The sequence below is a fragment of the Calidris pugnax genome, unplaced genomic scaffold (assembly GCF_001431845.1).
Source record: "Calidris pugnax isolate Ruff unplaced genomic scaffold, ASM143184v1 scaffold135, whole genome shotgun sequence".
Classification (NCBI taxonomy): Eukaryota; Metazoa; Chordata; class Aves; order Charadriiformes; family Scolopacidae; genus Calidris; species Calidris pugnax.
This window is the reverse complement of record NW_015090961.1, coordinates 919,338-938,199: the sequence shown is the minus strand read 5'-3', so window position 1 is coordinate 938,199 and position 18,862 is coordinate 919,338. Positions and strand designations below refer to the sequence as shown.

Here is an 18,862-nt window from a genome sequence, read left to right as displayed (position 1 = left end):
AGAGGCTGCCCAGGGAAGGTGTGGAGTCCCCTTCTCTGGAGATCTTCAAGCCCCACCTGGATGATCCTGAGTGCTGTGCTCTGGGCAACCCTGCTTTGGCAGGGGAGTGGGACTGGATGAGCTCTAGAGGTCCTTTCCAACTCTAACAGTTCCCTGATTCTGTGATGGTTGGACTCCGTCATTTTAAAGGTCCCTTCCAACCTGGAGGTATGTGTGAACCGATGCAGGCAGGACGCAGGAACAACCACAAAACCATGGATTAAGGGCAAAGAACAAATTTAATCTTAATACCTCATGGATCGGGGAACCTCTGAAGCAGCCCCCGGGCAGAGGCAGGCGAGCAGGGGACGCAGGCCCCACAGAGTGAGAGTCCTTATTAGCACGAGAGTCCTCGTTAGCGAGGGAGTGAGGGAGCGAGGGAGCTCCCACTTGCTGTTTGGGCCTGTATTTCAAGGATTCTGTCAGGCAGAGTTTTCTGCTGTGCTTTGATCTCTTCAAAAGCAGGGCAAGAATCTCAGGTGTGTTTGATAAGGTGCCCTTGAGTCCATCCCAGGACTATGTTGTTATCTAAGTGCAGATGTTCCACTTGTTGAGCACACAAAACTAAGCAACAATTAGTGTGAGAGATGCGTTTTCCAGCACATGCAAGTCACTTGAGTATATTTACAGTCCTCCTCACCAATCTCCCGTCACTTTCCCACAAGGTGTCTATGATTCGATGTCAGGGTTCCTGGAGAACTTGGGTTCAGCCTGGAGAAGAGAAGACCAAGAGGGGATCTCATCAATGCTTATCAATATCTAAAGGGTGGGCGTCAAGAAGATGGGGCCAGACTCTTCTCAGTGGTGCCTGGTGACAGGACAAGGGACAACAGGCACAAGCTGGAGAAAACCTTCTTTCCTGTGAGGGTGGCAGAGCCCTGGAAGAGGCTGCCCAGAGAGGTGGTGGAATTTCCTCTGGAGACATTCCAAACCTGCCTGGACACGTTCCTGTACAACCTGCTCTGGGTGGCCCTGCTCTGGCAGGGGGTTGGACTGGGTGATCTCCAGAGGTCCCTTCCAACCCCATAGCATTCTGTGGGATTCCTGTGGGTGTGTGAGGAGTCCCTTGCACTTGGCTGATCCCTGGCAGACAGCGATGAAAACAAGAAACACAACCAGAAACAGCTTCACAAAGGAGAAGTGGCCTTTCCCCATTCGCGGTTTGACCTTGGCAGGCTCGGACTTTCAGGAGAGCTGCTACAGAGTGGGGGGAAAAAACATCCCAATTTGTCCTTCATGAGCTCTGCAGCTGGGCACCAGGACTGTGTAGAGCTGCATCAGGCCAACCCATCGCAGAAACCCCTTTGGCTCCTGCCCAACAGTCAGTACAACTATAGCAAACTGTAGCAAAACCTACATTATTTAGAGTCCCCCCAAACCACTTGAGTCTGTCAACAGACCCCTGTGAACCCCAACATCCAGATGGCAGAATGAAAGCACTCTGCCGTTCCCAGCCCTTACATCCAGATGGCAGAATGAAAGCACTCTGCTGTTCCCAGGTCCCTCATTTTCCCTCTCTGTGTCCTGGCTGGAAAAGCAACCCCCACACAGCTCAAAGTGGACGCTGCTCTGCTGGTGGGTCAAAGCAGGACCAGCCTGACCACGGCAGGATCTGGCAGCTCCTGGGTAGCTGCTGGATATCCTTAGGTGCTGATGATATATCACGATATTGGTATGAACTACCGGTACCAGCTCACGGGCATAAGCCATCAGCCAACCATCAGCCACTCCACCCATCCCATGCCCAGTATTTCTTTGAGCCAGGAGGATGCCTGGGGCTCCTGTTTTGTTTGAAGCGCTGCAGCAAGATGAAGGCTGTACAAATCATTCCCAGGAAAGCACCTGAAAGCCTACCTGTCCCCTGGGGCAGGCACGAGAGCAGGGACAAGGAGGATTGTCAGCACTCCGACAACATTAATGCAAAGCAGAGCACTGTCAGCCCAAGTTTAAGCAAAACAAAGAATCATGGAATGGTTCAAGTTGGAAGAGACCTTAAAGTCCATGAATGGTTCAAGTTGGAAGAGACCTTAAAGACCATCCAGTGCCACCCCCTGCCCTGGGCAGGGACACCTCCCCCACACCAGGTTGCTCCAAGCCCCCTCCAACCTGGCCTTGAACCCCTCCAGGGATGGGGCAGCCACAGCTTCTCTGGGCAACCTGGGCCAGGCTCTCACCATCCTCATCCTAAGACCCTCATGTCCAATCTAAATCTCCCCTCTTTGAGTTTAAAACCCCTGCCCCTTGTCCTGTCACTACAGGACATCTGCAGACACATTCTTGTTGCTGCCCAGGAAAATCTGAACTTGTCCTGTCACTACAGGACATCTGCAGACACATTCTTGATGCTGACCAGGAAAATCTGGAGTCTAAACTCTGCAGGAAGATGAGGGAATTCTGGCACTTTGCTTAAAAAAATTCTAAGACAGAGAGACGTGTCAACAGATACCCCCACAAGACCAAGAAGGTGTCATTCCTTTAGCTCTGCAGAGGCATGGCTGGTGAAGTCCTCTGGTGGGGACAAAATGGCCCTGCCAAGAGATGGTCCAGCTCACACAAAGAAAAATATATCTTTAAAGAAGTTGCACTTTTATTCCTAGAGCCAGTCACCAGGAGGCAGATGGGGACAGCCTGAAAGAAGCACCTCTCCTGGGACTAACTCATTTTTCTTCTAAAATTCTGGTTTTGGGGATGTGTCTTTGTGGCACCAGAAAGAAGAAAGGGGGTGCCTGTTCTGTAAAGCCTGGGGGTTGGTTCTCTTTCATGGGGAGGCTGTTGGGAAGGGGAATATAAGCCCCTCCACTGACTCTGGCCTTCTTGGGAGAAAAGACCCAAGCAGCCCCTGCCATCTCCTGCCCCACAGCAAAGACCAAAGCAGCCTGAGTCTCTTGCAGGTGGAAACTCAACCGTGCAGACATTCTCCTGTCCCAGGTGCCACCTGAGAGTGAATGAGGAGGCGGGAGGAGTCTGAAGGAACCGGGCAGAACAACCACGTTCTGCCCCAACCCGATGGACACGTGCTTGAGGGAAACACCCCAGGTCCACCCTGGAGCCTGCAGACATAAGGTAAACCCAGCGACAAGCCATTTGGTGTTTCCCTGTGCAGCATACCAAAGGCATGAGTTTTGCCTGCTTTCTGCTTATTACACAGCTGAGCTAACCCCACATTTCTGTTTACCTCAAGCCCCGTCGCCTGGGGCAGTTTCGAGGTTGCACGGCTGCCTTTGCAAAGCACTGGAACGGGCACGAAGCCGTCGTTTTCTTTCCTGCGTGGAGCAAAGGAAGGGAGAAGCCCCTGACGCATCGCAGCCGGGCCCACGCGTTCCTTGTGGTCCCTGTGGCTTGGGGCTGGGCTGAAGTCAAAAGCCTGGCCCCGGCCCCGCCTCTCTCCTCTTTTTTAAAAGTTATAAAAAGCCGCCGCTGCCAGTTTGCTGCTCTGCTGCTTCCTCTTTTGACTCTTTGCGAAAGGAGAAGGTGCTTCATGTCTTGGCGTGAGCTCCTTCCCCCCTGGCTGGTGATCGTAGCGGGACTGACGGGCATCGTGCTCCTCTGCGTCTCCACTAAGGATGTGCCCGTCGCCCCTCTCCGGACCAAGGTAAGGGCATCCCCGAGGGGTGGCTGAGCTGGGGGTCAAGTGGGGCAATAAGCAGAGGACCTTCTCCTCATCTGTGGGGCTGCCTCTTAAGGAGAACCTGCCTGTTTCCTTGTGCAAACCGGGCATTTCAACTGAAACCTGGTGTGTTTTGTTGCTTTTTACATCCATTGAGCTACTGAGTTAGTTACTAGCCCGAAACAACAAGCTGAGGAAGGGACTCGAGCAAGACTGTGAGGAATGGGTTTGTATTCCCCACCCAGGGAGATGGTTGAGTCACCATCCCTGGCTGTGTTTAAGGACCATTTAGATGTGGTGTTGGGGGATATGGTGTAGGGGAGAACTTCAGAGTAGGGTAGATGGTTGGACTCGATGATCCCGAGGGTCTCTTCCAGCCTAGATGATTCTGTGATTCTGTATCCTTCAACACGCTGAAGCTTTTTGAGCTGAAAACAAGCCAAGCCTTTTGGCTGGGCAGGGAAATACAGACTGGATGTCATCCAGCAGAGATGCTCACCACAGGCTGAGGAGAAGGTACCATGGGGGTGCCCCAGAGTGGCGTCTGTGGAGGGAAAGAGCTAGGTCCTTCTTGAAAGTCAGGAGAAATTTGGCCATGAACTTCTGCTTCTATCTTCCATGCCTTCTCCTCTTCTGTTTTCTCTTGATTCGAACCAAAGAGCCAACCTGCTCTACGCAGCGGGGTCAGATCTGCCTGGTGACCAGGGGGTTAATGCCTATCTGCTCTGCCTCTTGCACACACACTGCTGAGGTGGCATCAGTGGCACGTTGTGGTATAATGGAAGCAGGTTAACCTGTGCATTTAGAGACACCACCCCTCCGCCACACTCCTCTCAGAAACAGAACTGAATCAAAAAAACCTCTTATTGCTTCATACTCTGCCCTTCCCTGGTGCTGAGCTGGGGCAGAAATGCGGTGATCCCTTCTCCTCCCTTGCGCTCCTCATTTTGTGGAGGAGGAAAAAAAAATATCCAGGTTTCTCCACCAATACCATTCATTTCTTCCTCTTCTGCGGCAGCCGACATGTCCCTGTGAGAAATACGAGCTGTCACTCCTGTGGGAGGGTGCCAGCAGGCTCGGGCAGGGAGTTCCATTCTCCTTCTGCATTTCTGCTCCAGCTCCAGTCCCACCAGCTCCTGGCCCGGGCGCTGTGTCTGGTGAAGCTGGGAGCGCCCAGGAAGGCAGCAGGCAGCCAGATTCGCTGGGAGGCTGCAGCCAGGCTCTGTCTTGTGCTAAAACCTTTTTGAGGGTGTTAACATCAACCTCTCAGGAGGTTTCTCCTCCCACTCAGTCACAGCTACCACTATTTCTAAGATACAGCTTAGACCACGCACCACCATGTACCTCCCAGATTTCGAGTTTCCTTCCCGTCTGTGTAGGAGATGTCCCAGTTTGAGGTCAGGTAACAGAACCATAGAATGGTTTGAGTGGGAAGGGACCTTAAAGATCATCCAGTCCCACCCCCTGCCCTGGGCAGGGACACCTCCCACCACACCAGGTTGCTCCAAGCCCCCTCCAACCTGGCCTTGACCCCCTCCAGGGATGGGGCAGCCACAGCTTCTCTGGCCAACCTGGGCCAGGCTCTCACCACCCTGCGAGTGAAAAATTTCTTCCTGAGATCTCATCTCAATCTCCCTTCTTCCAGTTTAAACCCCTTCCCCCTCATCCCATCACTCCCCTCCCTGATCCCGAGTTCCTCCCCATCTCTCCTCGAGCGCCTGTAGGGACTGGAAGGGGCTCTAAGGTCTCCCCGGAGCCTTCTCTTCTCCAGGCTGAACCCCCCAACTCTCTCAGCCTGTCCCCACAGCAGAGGGGCTCCATCGGGGAGGAGGAGGATACCCTAGGGGCTAGCACTGGGGCTATTTTGAGTGTGGAGACATCCAAACCAAGCACAGAGCTGTGCTGCAGGTACCCCAGTGCCCTCTCATTTCCTAACCTCACATTTGAGGTGCAGCTCAGCGAGGCTCAGTCAGCAGCAAATAGAGCAGGCGCTGGGGGCTGCAAAGAGACCAAGAAAGCCCTCGGCCTCACCGCTGGGCAGGAGGAGAACTGTCAGTGGACCAGGTGTTGAGAAATCTCGTGTTTGCTGCTGCTGTTTCTGCCAAGACGTAACCTCGTGACCAGGGCTGGTGTGTTGGACAGTGAAGGTGCTGGCTGGTCCCAGCACGCTGCAGCTCCCACAGGTCTGACAGGCATCGGGGCAAACCCAGCCCGTGTCACACCACCTCTGCAGCAGGGCAGAGTGGGAGTCTCGGCTTCCTCAGAAGCCACAGAGCACCAATTCCTGCACAAACCCCTTATCTCTTCAACAAACCAATCCAGCAGCAGCAGTTCGAGTCCCAGAATCAGCCGAGAGCCTGCGTAGTGCCATCTCCCACTGCTTTAGGACCTGTTTTTCCTGAGCTCCAAGGCAGCTCAGGCTCAGCTCTCAGTGGGAGCCCTCTGCTTGGTTGCAGGAAGAGCTACAGAGCGTGCCACTGCAGGGCTGACGTGTTTCTGGGTGTTTCTCCACTCCTACTGCTCCTCATGTATATTCAGAAATGCAGATGGTTCCCTGAGAATCCACATCATTCTCTGCTTTTACCCCTTCTTTGAAGGGAAAAAGCCAACTCAAATATTGCAGTGCAGGCTCCGGGCTCACCCGTGGTACCTACATAAGGCTGAGTGACCCTACAATAACAAAGTGGTGTTTATCTAGAACGTTTTGGGGTTTTCTTCCAGTATGGCATTGTCCTGGATGCTGGCCCATCCCGCACCATCCTGTTCATCTACCAGTGGACCACCATCAAGGCAAATAAGACCGGGGTGATCAGGGAATGCAGTTCCTGTCCCATACAAGGTAAGGTGCCTGATTCATGGTCTGTGGGGCTGGCATGGGATGGATGGAAACCTAGAGATCTGTGCATGGACCATTGCTGCAATTTCCTTGGCTCCTGGACCATCTAGCTGTACGCTGGAATAGTGGTGACCATGAAGCCCAGGCTGTCTATTTTCAGCTTGGTTCTTCTTGACGCGGGCAGATTTAGCCCTACACAGCTGGACATCAGAGCACTCCACAGTTCCAGGGGACATTATTTTTGGCCTCCTGTAGGCAGGGAAGCCCACAGAGGGGCTGGGGCTGATGTCCATGTGGATCGGTGGCAGAGCTTCTCACCCAGAAGAGATGGGGAACAGAGACAAATCTGGCTGCAGGGTGACTTCTGGTATCTCTGTCTCCTCCTGTACTCTGGGCAGGAAGTAGTGCAGCTCCAGGGAGGAGCTACACCAGAGAAGATTCCAACCCCACATGCACCAGCATGAGTTCAGTTTGGTTTTAGATGTCACGTTTTGCAGAATATTGGGGTCTTCCTCACTAGTTTGAATCAGTTTGTCCTTGTTAGAAGCAGCTGAAAGGGTTTCATGCATTAAGGCTTGGGGTTTTCCTTCCCTATCTCTCCATCTTGCTTTGATGTTGAAGCCCGATTGCAGCAGGATACTGGGAAACCCTGAACTCTCGGTAGCAGTGAGCTGGGGGAGGGCAGCTGCACAAGCAGCAGAGAAGAGGGTTTGTGCCCTTCCAGACTGTAAGCAACACAAACCACATATAAAAGATGCCATAAGGGCTCCCTAAAACCTTATTATATGTGTCCCTTCACTGCCACCATGTTCACTGGCTGGTTTAAAAACAGCAACCATAGCTGTGTCTCTCCTAGATGTGAGTAGTGGTCCTTGGCAGCCTGGTCACAGCCTTTGAGGGGCCGTAGGACAAGCTCAGCCCTATGCTGGGCCCGGGAGAGCAAAGCACACGGTGAGGGAGTCGCACAGCCAGGAAGGGAAGGGAGCAGAGGATGGGGAAGTGTGGCTCTTTCTGGGCAGCAGTTCAAAACCAGCCTTTCAGACCCCAATGAATCTTGCTGGACAGATGAGTCAAGGCGTGCTCTCTGCACAGCACCAGCTTCCTCTGGAGCAGAGGCTTGCAGGCACGAGGCTCAGAAGCCACCTCCACCAACACAAGAGGAAGTGGAGAGTGCTGACGCATCAGCCTCAGCTCTATCTGCATGGCAGGGTGTCTTTTTGCTTATCTTTTTATAGTGGCTAAAGCCACATTTTTTCCTCTGCAGGCTGAGAGAGCACCAGCTGACAACGTGGTCATTTACAGGATGGCTCAGCAGCAGAGCTTGGGTTCTCTTTGTGCCATTTACACGCACGTACCATTTTGCTCCCTGTATCATATTTTAGCAGGATGGCTCTCTGGAGGAACTCCTTCATTCTGCCTGTGACAGGTCCTGTCTTTAATCATGCCCTAAGACAGCAACCTCTTGGGTAACAGCTCTCACACTTCTCCCATGTCTTCCCCTAGAAAATGTCATTCTTTCTTCTGATCCTCAGGTCTGGGAATCTCCAACTACCCAGAGTCTCCTCAGAAAGTAGCAAAGAGCTTGATGCAATGTTTGAACTGGGCCCAGGAAGAGATCCCTGCAGAGCAGCACAGCCAAACCCCCCTCTACCTGGGAGCAACCGCCAGCACGGGGCAGCTGAAGTGAGTGAATGTTGCAAACCCACACCCAGAGATCAGCACAGCACGTGGATCATTCCATAAATGCATCTCACCTTGTCTGCTCTGCAGTGTGTTTTACCCCTAAGCTGCTAGTCAGGTAAACCTTCTGCAGGTGCCCACACACTCGAGGGGAATACGGCATGGCTGTGTCTCCATACTGTCCCCTCCAAGCAGCCATGAGGACAGTCTTGCCACTGCTACTGGTCTGTGTAAAGTCTCCTTCACAATTAGTTCTTGGGAAAACATCCATCAGTGTGGAAGCTGAAGTGTTTTCAGTTTACACGACAACCCAGATGGCCGTGCTGGGAGTGCTTCTTGGCAGCAGGTTGGGAGCAATGGTGGGAAGATCCACCTTATCATACACACTTTGGTGGACCCTGTTCTCTGTCAGCTCATTATTGGGACCTTTATCTCCTTTTAGACACCGGGGAAAAGGTGTCTAAGGATCCCTCAGTGGCTGAAGGTACTGAACTCCCAAATTCTTGAATGGTGGCACAACTGCTCAAATGATCTCTCTGCTGTTGTTGTCCTCAATGTCATGTGAGGGGAGAGGGAAGTAGCGCAGGAGTGGGATTGTCATTGTGTCTTTGTGTTGCTATCTAAAGTGGGGAGCACAGCAGCAAGCCCTGCAGGGGCTGTAACAGTGAACGTGCCTTCTTTTTCTTTTCTGTTTAGCCTCACGCATCCCACCCTCGCCGACAGCTTCCTTGCAGCCCTGACTGTGGCCCTGAAGTCATCCCCCTTTAACTTTCAGAGGGCACAAATCCTGTCCAGTCCAGACAAAGAAGCATTCAATTGGGTTGCTGTTAACTATGTCCTGGAGAACTTCTTCAAGGTAAAGGACAATCCTGCCTGGGGGGTACAGAACTGAGCTGAGCACAACTCTCATTAGTAAACAGCCACAAAAACATGTGGAGGGATGGTTAAAACCCTGTACTTTAAACAGTGCTTAAGCACAGCTTCCGCTGTCTTTTAGAGAAGGCAGGTTAGATCCAACACCAGCTCTAGGGGACATAATGTAAGATGGTTAAAACTATACTGAAGGATCAAACCTCTAATACTGCCTTTCATGGAGATGTCCATGCAGTTGCCCTAACAGATGTGAGGCTTTCTGGGCAGCACATCTGGGATGCTCCCAGAGGTAACCTTACAGAGCCTGGCCCTGGGATGTCAGTGAGAACTCCACTGCCCTGAGACCCTGCAGCTCTAGCTCAGCACCGCTTCACCAAAAGGGTTATCAAACATTGGAACAGGCTGCCCAGGGCAGTGGTGGTGTTTAAAAGCCAGGCAGACGTGGTGCTGAGGGACATGAGTTAGTGGTGGCTTTGTTAGTGTTGGGTTGATGGTTGGCCTTGATGATCTGAAAGGTCCCTTCCAGCCCAGGTGATTCCATGATTCTATTCTATAACCTTACAGAGCCTGGCCTGGGGTGTCAACAAGAACTTCACTGCCCCGAGTCCCTGCAGCTCTCACTCAGCACCCCTGTCAAAGAGGGGTTGCTGCTATCTCTGTGCAATGCTGGGGGATTGCCACTGCAGTCCAGCTGTCCCAGGGGACACCCTGTGGATGGTGGACAGGGAAGCAAGGTTTTTTGCTGCCAAAACAAAAGCCCATCAAATTTCCTTTCATTGAGACACTAGCAAGAGTATAGCTGGGTGTATATCCCCAGCACAGGGGCCTGGTCTGTATTCAGAAGGCACTTGCTAAACAAAACAAATACATTGACATTTCCTTGCGCTACCCATGGCTTCTCGAGCCAAAGGGCCTCAAGAAGAACTCAAGGGGTGGGAGAAAGGTGGTTTAGACTGAGTTATTCCACATCAGTGAAATGGAAAGGCAGTTCTGATAATCAGCAGCAAGCACGCACTGGTTGGGGAGTTGCTACCCTGCTGGCAGCAGCACAGCTTTCCCCAGCCAGGGACAGAGAGCTTGCACCCCAGTAAGCTTTCTACTGCTAACTCCAGCATTGCCAGAATCAGTTCTGCAAGACTGCAGAAGATGAAACCACAGGGTTCTTCTGACAGAAGGATCACTTCAGCATCAAGGCAGCACTTAAAGCCCATATCTGCCCACCTGGAAACCTCCCTCCCATTTCCCCACCACTCTCCTCTCTCCCCTGCTCTTACCTGCCGAGACCAGTGCCTTCAACAGCCATCCAGGGTGGGGGGCCCTGTTTGCTCTTGCTGGTTGTGGGGCATGTTCTGTGCAGAGGTACTTGTACAACAGCTCCTCTGTTCCTTTCAAAGCCACCAGTTCAGCATCCTTATGTCCTGTGGGGAAAAAAAAGAAAAAAGTTGTGCTGTTTCTTTTTCCTGCAGAAGTACTCACAGTGTGAAACTGGAAAAATATGCAAAATATCCAGTCAGTGCTCTGCATGCATAAATTGTAAGGAAATCCTCTCTTTAGTTAATGTAAAATTAACTGTGGGTCTGTGTTCCAACATCATTGCTACACTCAAAGCTTAAACCAGTAATTAAGATTGATTTACTATTAAGATTTGTATCGTGACATATATGCAAAGTAACATGAATTCTCCTCTCCAGAAAGCTGCCTTCTCTCTGTGCAATAATTCTTGCACCTGACCACGACCCAGATGTAGAAGTCTTAAGAACTGACCTCTCTGGTTCTTTTTGGCTCAGTATGACTGGCGGGGACAGTTGGTCCCCTCTGGGAAGGAGATGGCAGGAGTCCTGTCCATGGGAAGAACCTCAGCATGGCTCACCTCCGAGGTGGAAGAAGAGAACCAGGCAGCGAAAGGAGTGAGGCTGCAGCTGTATGGGCAGACACACAACGTGCACACTCGCCACTGCCCCTGCCACGGCACCGACCAGCTCCGCAGCAGCCTGCTCTCTACGCTCATTCAGGTGAGTTTCTGCCAAAAGGGCATTTGCAAGGTTTCTGGAGACAACATCACTAAATGAGTCACACCAAGGGATAGCTGCTCGTGGGGAAAATGTCACTGTCTTTAATAGAGGGCATTTGCATATATCTAAAAAAGCTCAGTGCATTTGCAAAACATACTCTCTATACCCAAATCGATGCCCTCCATGCAGACACATGGGCACCCATACAAGAGTTTCCTACTGTAGGCTCTGTTTGGCTCCTTAATAGACACAAGACCAAAACTGCTCTCCTCCAGAGGTGCTAAGATCACCATCAGGGTGGAGAGAGACAAAGATTTCCCTTGGCTCCTCTGAACAGCTCCTCCATCCTAGAGGGGAGCCTAAACAGCAGCACCCAGGAACCAACTGGGACCTTCCATTTGAGGTGTTTGTGTCTTTTGCTAACTTAAATCCTGAAGCAGTCTTTAGAAGAACAATATTTAATTTTGAAAATATGCAGGTCTTTTGGTTCTTCCAAACTTTGTTTCATTTGAGGGGGAGGTGACAGGATCTGATGCAAACTTAGGAATCATTTTAGTCTCCACCAAAACTGAATTTTTCAGAAATAAACAACTACTCACTGCCCATCCTCTCACCTCCCTATTAATCACACCTCCCCTTATTAGATACCTGAATGTACCACATGGAGACCCACTTCACAATTATATTGGGGAATCCCAAGAGATGAAAAACTAATGCTTGCAGGGATAAGCCATTTGGAAGGCAGACAGGAACAGTCTCTTTCTTGCAACTAGAAAGAGGACAGGATTCATTGAAATCTTATTTCTGGCTAAGGAAGAGCAGATAGGGCTGGGACTCTGGATAGGGCCAGGACTCTGGATAGAAGGAAGAGCAGATAGGGCTGGGACTCTGGACAGGGCCAGAAGGTCGAGGGAGGTCACCCTCCCCCTTTACTCTGCCCTGGTGAGGCCACAGCTGGAGCACTGGGTCCAGTTCTGGGCTCCCCAGCTCAAGAAGGACAGGGAACTGCTGGAGAGGGGACAGCAGAGGGCTATGAAGATGATGAGGGAACTAGAACATCTCTCTGATGAGGAAAGGCTGAGGGACTTGATTCTGGTAAGTCTGGAGAAGAGAAGACTGAGGGAGGATCTTATCAACGCCTATAAATACTTAAAGGGTGGGTGTCAGGAGGATGGGGCCAGGCTTTTTTCAGTGGTGCCCAGGGACAGGACAAGGGGTAACAGCCACAAACTTGAACACGGGAAGTTCCACCCCAATATGAGAAGGAACTTCTTTGCTGTGAGGGTGGCAGAGCCCGGGAAGAGGCTGCCCAGAGAGGTGGTGGAGTCTCTGTCTGTGGAGATATTCAAAACCCGCCTGGACACTTTCTTGTGGGACCTTGCTCTGGGTGACTCTGGTCTGGCAGGGGGTTGGACTGGATGATCTCCAGAGGTCCCTTCCAACCCCATAGCATTCTGCAATTCTGACTCCTCAGCCTCCCACAGCAGGTCCAGGCATCGCAGCTTGCCCTGAACTTTGCAGGAGCTGGGATCCTGCTGCATCACTCTTGCAGTTGACTAGTTGGGATAAGGTTTGGCAAATCTCTTGCAGCCTGAGGGCTTAATTACAACATTGTGGTGCCAGAAGAAAACTGTTCTTTGCTGTGTTACATTTTGCCTTCCATTGTGAAGCCCTGGGATGCCAACGTCCTGTTTTGCTGTCTCTGTTTCATTCTGCTTCTCTAGGATCAGAGAAAAGCTAAAACCGTGTCCAATCCCTGCTGGCCCCTCTCCTACTCCCGGGAAGTGCAGTGGCAATCGGTGCATGCTGGGCCTTGTGCTGTCAGTGGTGACACATGGGACATCCCTGGTCCTGAGGAGGTCTTCAACATCACCGGCTCCAGCAATGCCACCGCCTGCATGAGACTTGTGCAAAACCTGCTCAACTCTTCCTCTTCCTGCAGCTTCCTCACGCGTGCCCCCAGCAATGCTTTCAAGCCCCTCCGGACCAGGTTTCTGGTGGGTTCTCATTTACACTGGGGTAGGCAACTGATATGGAAAATCCATGAAATGGGACCAGTTTGGTCATTAATATGTTCTGCTCTTTGCTAGCCGAGAGGGCCAGTGCTCTGGCTAATGCTGTACATGTGTGTCTTGTCCTGTCCCCCTCATTGACACAAAGCTGTCCAAACATGGACCACAGCTTCCCACCAGTGACTCTGGTCGGGCTTTATTCATCCATGTCCCAGCAACATCTGCTTGTGAGACAAGCTTTGGGGTTCCACAGAGCTATAAGGGAGCTCACATGAGCCAGTTTAGGGCAATCAAGAGTTGTGTTTTGAGCAGGTTTTCCCAAACAAAGTCTGTGGTGAAGCCGAAGATCCTCTACCACTCCCTTAGCAAACATCTGGGCATGCTCCACCACAAGCCTACTTAGATCTGAGATCCCGAATCTAGTGTCCAAAGTAACAACTTTGGTTGTTAAGCCAGGACCAGCTTAAGATCCTAGGAAAAAATGAGCGTAGAGGGAGGAATTGGAGAAATCTCCCCAGCTCCCTGTTCCTGAGAGCCTCCCATGGACAGGGTCCCAAGGACCATAAGCTCCTGCCTAATTAGCCAGGCAAGGCAAAGAAGGCTGCTGCATGCAAGCTAGAAACAGCCCAGTTTGCACCCACTGGAAGCCCTGTAACCACCACCACACGCACACAGACAGGGCACCCTGGCAACGTGCCCCCACAGCCACTGAGTTTCCTACAGGCACCATACACAATGCAAAGACACAGAGCGCAGTCCAACCTGATGATCATTTCTGTTCCTGTTGTAGGTGATTTCCGAGGCCATGGACTTCCTGAGAGAAACTGTACCCTCTCCTGACTTGGGTCAGGCAGTCAAAAGGCTTTGCGGAATGTCCATCAAAGAGGTAACTGTGGAATAACTTAGTGTGCAGGGAGAGAGGGAAGCAAGGAACAGTCCATTGTATAAGCCCATGTGGCTCAGACTGACAGAGCCATAAGTTACTGTCTCCCTTAGGGGAAAAATTGGATTTGCCTGTTTGGGGTTTTTTTTTGGTGTTTTTGTTGGGTTTTTTTTACTTGGAGGAAACAGGCTTCACTTATTTTCCTTCCTCTCAAATCCCAGCTGTGGCTGGTAACACCTGGACTTAATTAAATGAAAAGCCACAAGTACTGTTTACTGCATATTAAGGAGTAAACAGGAAAGCTGTCTGCTCCCTCCTGAGCATCACCTTGGGCTTCCTGTATCCTCCTCCCCTTTGATGCAAGGAAGGCATCCACTCAGACTCCAGGGGCTTTCCCACGTCACCTGGGCTCACAGACACCAAACCTGGGGAAATTTAAGTTCTTTCCCTCAGTTAGTGGCTTGTGAGGTCACCCTTATTTGTACCTACACTGACCGAGCATCCACAGCAACATTCCAATTGGACAGTTTCTACAGGGTTTGCTGATGGGGCAGCAAAGCCCATGAGCTGTTCCCTAAAGCCTTCCCTTCTGGATAGAAGAGAAAGATCTTGTTAGTGCTCCTACTGAGAGAAAGGCTACGGCATTATTAGCTCAGCCTAATTAGAGAGCAGAGAATCATACTAAGCAGCTCACCTGGAAGAGACCTGGCTGCCAGCCTGGAACTGCCTGGTCTCTGATGAGATGGGGACAGAGGCACTAAGAGATGACACTGGTTCCCAGACTACAGCCCAGTGGGTGCAGGAAACACGGATTCAGCCTGCACAGGACACAGCCCCCTCCTCCAGTCCCACAGTCAGCCCCAGAGCAGGAGAGGAAAGGTCATAGCAGACCTGAAATTCAGCTGTTGAATATTTACTCCTTTTATTTTTTCCCCCCCCAATCTTCTTTTGGAAATGGTACCAGCTGGTCAAGGAGTCCCAAAGAAGCCTGGATACACTTGCTGATTACTGCCTTGTGTCTGCCTTCATCTTTCACCTCAGTACGAAGGGATACACCCTTGACTTCGGTGGGTCCGTTTGGACTGCGTTCCAGAAGAAGGTCAGTGGTATTTCCAGTTAGAAGGGAGAGCTGGTTTCAGGAACGCCAGCCCATCTCCACTCCTACAAGCCCTCCCCAGCTAGGTTTCTCCAGCAATATGTTTTTGCAAAATAAATTCACAATTGTGATAAGCAAGAAAACCAGTGTCAGAGAGCTAGAGATCCCACTTGGCCCCACTGAAAAAAGAGATGGGTCAAAACTTCATCTGAAGCAATGCCATCTTTAAGAGTCCGTGCCCAATAGGGAAGGAAGTATGGCTCGATGATAATGCACTTAATGCTAATGACAAACTGCTGATAATACTTCCTGAGCCAAAAGATGCTGCCCTCCCTCTCTGCAATCACCTGTACACTAGTGAGGGTTTATAACGGGCTTGTAAGGCCTGAAATTGCTTCAGGATCTGCAGCCCCTAAGGAAAGGAGGAATTGATTCAAGTCCTCCCCCTTCACAAAAGAAGGGAAAGCCTGTTTCCAGACCTCTTCCAGCTCACCAGCAAGGTGATGTCCTGGAACAGGGTCACATCAGTGACAGTGGTTCAGTCAGCCACGTCTGGTGATGATCAGACCAAGGTGAGGTAACGAGGCAGGTCCAGGGTCCATCCAGGGAGTCCACTCTGGAAAGCCAGAGACAAGCTACCTGCAACACAGGTCTGAGGTTCAACCAGACAACAGGGCCAGAGACAGAAGCACCCACAACATAAACCTAAGGTCTTATCTGGGGACAGAGCCAGTCAGCTGGAGAAAGAACAGCACATACCTACAGCACAGCTCAGGAAAGAGGTGACTGCCCAAGCCAGGCCTTGAATGGAGCTCCCAGGCCCATGGGCAGAGAGGGTGGGTGGAAGTGCCAGGTGAGACTTGTCAGGACAATTAAGGTCTATTAGTGCACTCAGGGAACTGATAGTGGGAGAGCTCCTCATTTTGAGCCTAATCCTTGGCTCAATCTCAAATAAAGAATACAAGGCCTCGGGCACAGAAACACAGCTGGGGGTCAGGCTGTCTCCTTCTCTTCTGACCTCTCCTCCTTTGGATTTCAATAGATGGGTGATACATCGTCTGGCTGGACTCTTGGGTACCTGCTCAGCCTCACCAACACCATCCCCCTGGACAGCCCAAGCTTCCTCAAGGGCATTGAACCAGGGGTCTGGTCTTTGCTCCTCATCCTCTTTGTCACGCTGCTCACCGGCTCTTTCATGCGCATCTCGTACCGGGTGATGGTGAAGGAGAACAGCCTGAGTAACAGGAACAGCAGTGTTTTCGATGACAACTGACCGTCATTCTGGGACTCGATGCTCTTGCCAGAGTAAGAGGGTACAGACAGAAATCACACGGGTGTAAGTCACTGGAAGATGGATGTGATTTTCCTGCAGGACTCCCGGAGCCTTGGTACCTTATTTCAACTCACTAACACTTGCACTACCGTCCTTGGAGACAACGGATCCTTGGCAGGAGGCCTGTGCTTCCCGCTGGATGGCAAGCAAACGTTCAAATGTCCACGAGAACAGCCTGTGCAGATCTTGCTTAGGCTGCAGCTGAGATTACTCATGTCAGCCTAATGAAACGATGCCTCTGAGCAGGCAGGCCCTGAGCTATTGTAAAGCTAATATTGAATAATGCTGTCTAACCAAGAGAGGTGGTGTCTGGAAAAGGTGCTCTGTCCTCTTCTGTGCCCACAAGAGGGACGATACCTACAGTATCGCCACTAGTGAAGACTGGAACAGTATTAAAATATAATCAGAATATAACAGTCAACAACTTCCCGTGTTCTAGGGAAGAAAGGAGGTATTTTCTGCCAGCTACTACTGATCTGGCTGTTCTTCCACCTCAGCAGCAGTATCCATGCGCCCCTTCCAGCAAACGCTCTGGCTGACCGAGAGTCCTTCAAAAGCAGTAGGTTTTGGTCTTGGACCCTACAACATGTAGGATCAACAGGGTCTTGGACCCCATGACAGAGCATCAAAGGAGAAACAAAGGGGACAGAGGTGCACCTGAGTTCCTCTCAGCTGACTCCTGGCAACTCAGGGTTAAAATTGCCAATTTAAAGTCTTTAACCAGGACTTAAATTAACACATTTCATTTCACATCTACTAAAATCGGGTGCACGCTGGGCTGAAGTTCCCCAGTTGGTTCGTTTGCACTGAACTGCTTGTCTCGCTGACTCTGGAGAATCTCAGCTAATATTGTCCTTTAGGCAAGAGCAGGCCCAGGAACAGAAGCTTCCCTAATTGTCAGTCCAATGACTTTCATATTAGATTGTGACCAGAGTTACTTTATAATCTAATAGTCAGGCTCCTCTGGCACTCGGCCGTCGTTCCAGCTCCTCTGGGCTGCTCTGCTTGCCTAAAAGATGAGATGCTGTACAAATTCCTCGTGCAGTTGTGGGAAGGGGAAAAGGGATGGATTCAGACTAACACTGTCCTTTGACTAAAGCTTCTCCAATTGCTTCAGAGACTTAAACACACAGGCTGTTAAAAGCCCAAGGGACGAGTGTCTCCTACGCATTTCAGACCACTTTAAAAAGAAATTGAAATGCTCACAGACACAGCGATGTGCCTTGCAGGATTGTTAAAGCTACCGTGGCACCCAACTCCTTTCAAATCTGGTTATTAATTACTTCTGCTCCCAACTAATATATAGGACACCCCCCATCCCCCATAATATTGGGGTATTCATAAATTTTCAGGCCAATTAATGAAGGTTTGGAACCCGTCGGTCAAGTTTGGAGGGGTGTGGAAACAGATTTAAACAAGCTTCATATTCATTTCTTTGAGTTGCACGTTAGATATTTTTAATTGTATCATGTTATTAAAGATATTTTAATAGACTGTCTGTGTTATTCTTGGCAAGAGATCAAAGCAGGGGTGCTATTGTGAACACAGAGGGTTTCAGTGAGGAGGACGGGGGATGCTGATTTTGCCTCTGTTTACTCAAGAGCTGTGTACTTTCGGGGTACACAATGAGAACCCCTGAAGGCACTTTCTTCCCGGTGGCAGGCAGAACGAAAATGACTTCAGATAACCTGGCTGCTGGTATTTAGTTGATGAGAGACTTGTCTACATCTTTGATGTGCTCTTTGCTGAAACCATCTGAAGAAGGTAGGAGGGATTCAGGCAAGCCTGCATAGAAAAAAAAAAAGAAAGAGGTTATCAGGGAGTCAGGGATATCAGGGAAATTCCTGAGACTTCATTCCTCCCACAGCTGGAAATGGGATCATTAAACACAGCTCTGGCTCTGTGACCTGTCAGCACACAGGAGAACTGTGGCACTCCTGGCTGAGATTTGTGACCTGCCCAGGAAGAATCCTGCCACTGTCACAAATGGAAATAAGCCAGAGAGATGCCAGGAACCCCAGGAGCCCAGGTGTTCTGGCCAGCCCAGTCATTACATCCTCTTGATTTGAATATTAGATCACAGGCTCCAAGAGAAAAGGACGTTGGGTGGAACTTCTCCAAGCTCTTGTTTAGAAGCTTTAGGATTTCCATGCAGATAATAAGTGAGCAATTAGCCAAGAAGCTCAGCATGTCCTCCTGACACTTTGTTTGTGTGTCTCATTTGCCACTGGGCTGTATTGAGTGATGGCACGTACAGGTGGCCTAACTTGCCCCATTAAATCCATGACACTTGAGCCACCATTTGACATCAAGCTACCGCTCCACGACGCAAAGACAACCCACAACTGCTTGATTTACAGCAGATCCTAAACTCTTGAGCTAAAAGCTGCTGTCTATACGTGTTCTCATATAACTACTGTGCTGCCCATCCCAGGCTGCACCCCCAGCAGCTCCAGGAAAGATTCAGCTTCCTCAGCACAGGAAGGACGTG

At 50.8% G+C, this 18,862-nt stretch overlaps 1 protein-coding gene across 2 annotated transcripts; it reads left to right on the top strand.

Annotated features, from left to right (window-relative positions):
• The first annotated feature begins 3,487 nt into the window (after window positions 1-3,487).
• On the top strand, window positions 3,488-17,865 carry LOC106893961 (ectonucleoside triphosphate diphosphohydrolase 2-like). 2 transcript variants are annotated; one of them, XM_014952323.1, is made up of 9 exons: window positions 3,488-3,631; window positions 6,368-6,485; window positions 8,015-8,165; window positions 8,859-9,018; window positions 10,823-11,047; window positions 12,772-13,044; window positions 13,850-13,945; window positions 14,907-15,041; window positions 16,081-17,865. In XM_014952323.1, exons 1-9 carry the CDS (start codon window positions 3,518-3,520, stop codon window positions 16,309-16,311), a joined length of 1,503 nt encoding a protein of 500 aa, XP_014807809.1. In that variant the 5' UTR covers window positions 3,488-3,517; the 3' UTR covers window positions 16,312-17,865. The 2 variants fall into 2 exon arrangements, with proteins under 2 accessions (XP_014807809.1, XP_014807810.1); XM_014952324.1 differs by lacking the exons at window positions 3,488-3,631; window positions 6,368-6,485 and having other exon boundaries at window positions 8,156-8,280.
• The last annotated feature ends 997 nt before the right edge of the window (window positions 17,866-18,862 follow it).

Bases quoted from the DNA above. Each gene is read 5' to 3' on its own strand.
- LOC106893961 (XM_014952323.1), top strand. From the start codon at position 3,518: ATGTCTTGGCGTGAGCTCCTTCCCCCCTGGCTGGTGATCGTAGCGGGA. The intron at 9,019-10,822 runs GTAAAGGACAAT...TTTTTGGCTCAG, and splicing joins TCCTGGAGAACTTCTTCAAG to TATGACTGGCGGGGACAGTT. The intron at 15,042-16,080 runs GTCAGTGGTATT...GGATTTCAATAG, and splicing joins GGACTGCGTTCCAGAAGAAG to ATGGGTGATACATCGTCTGG.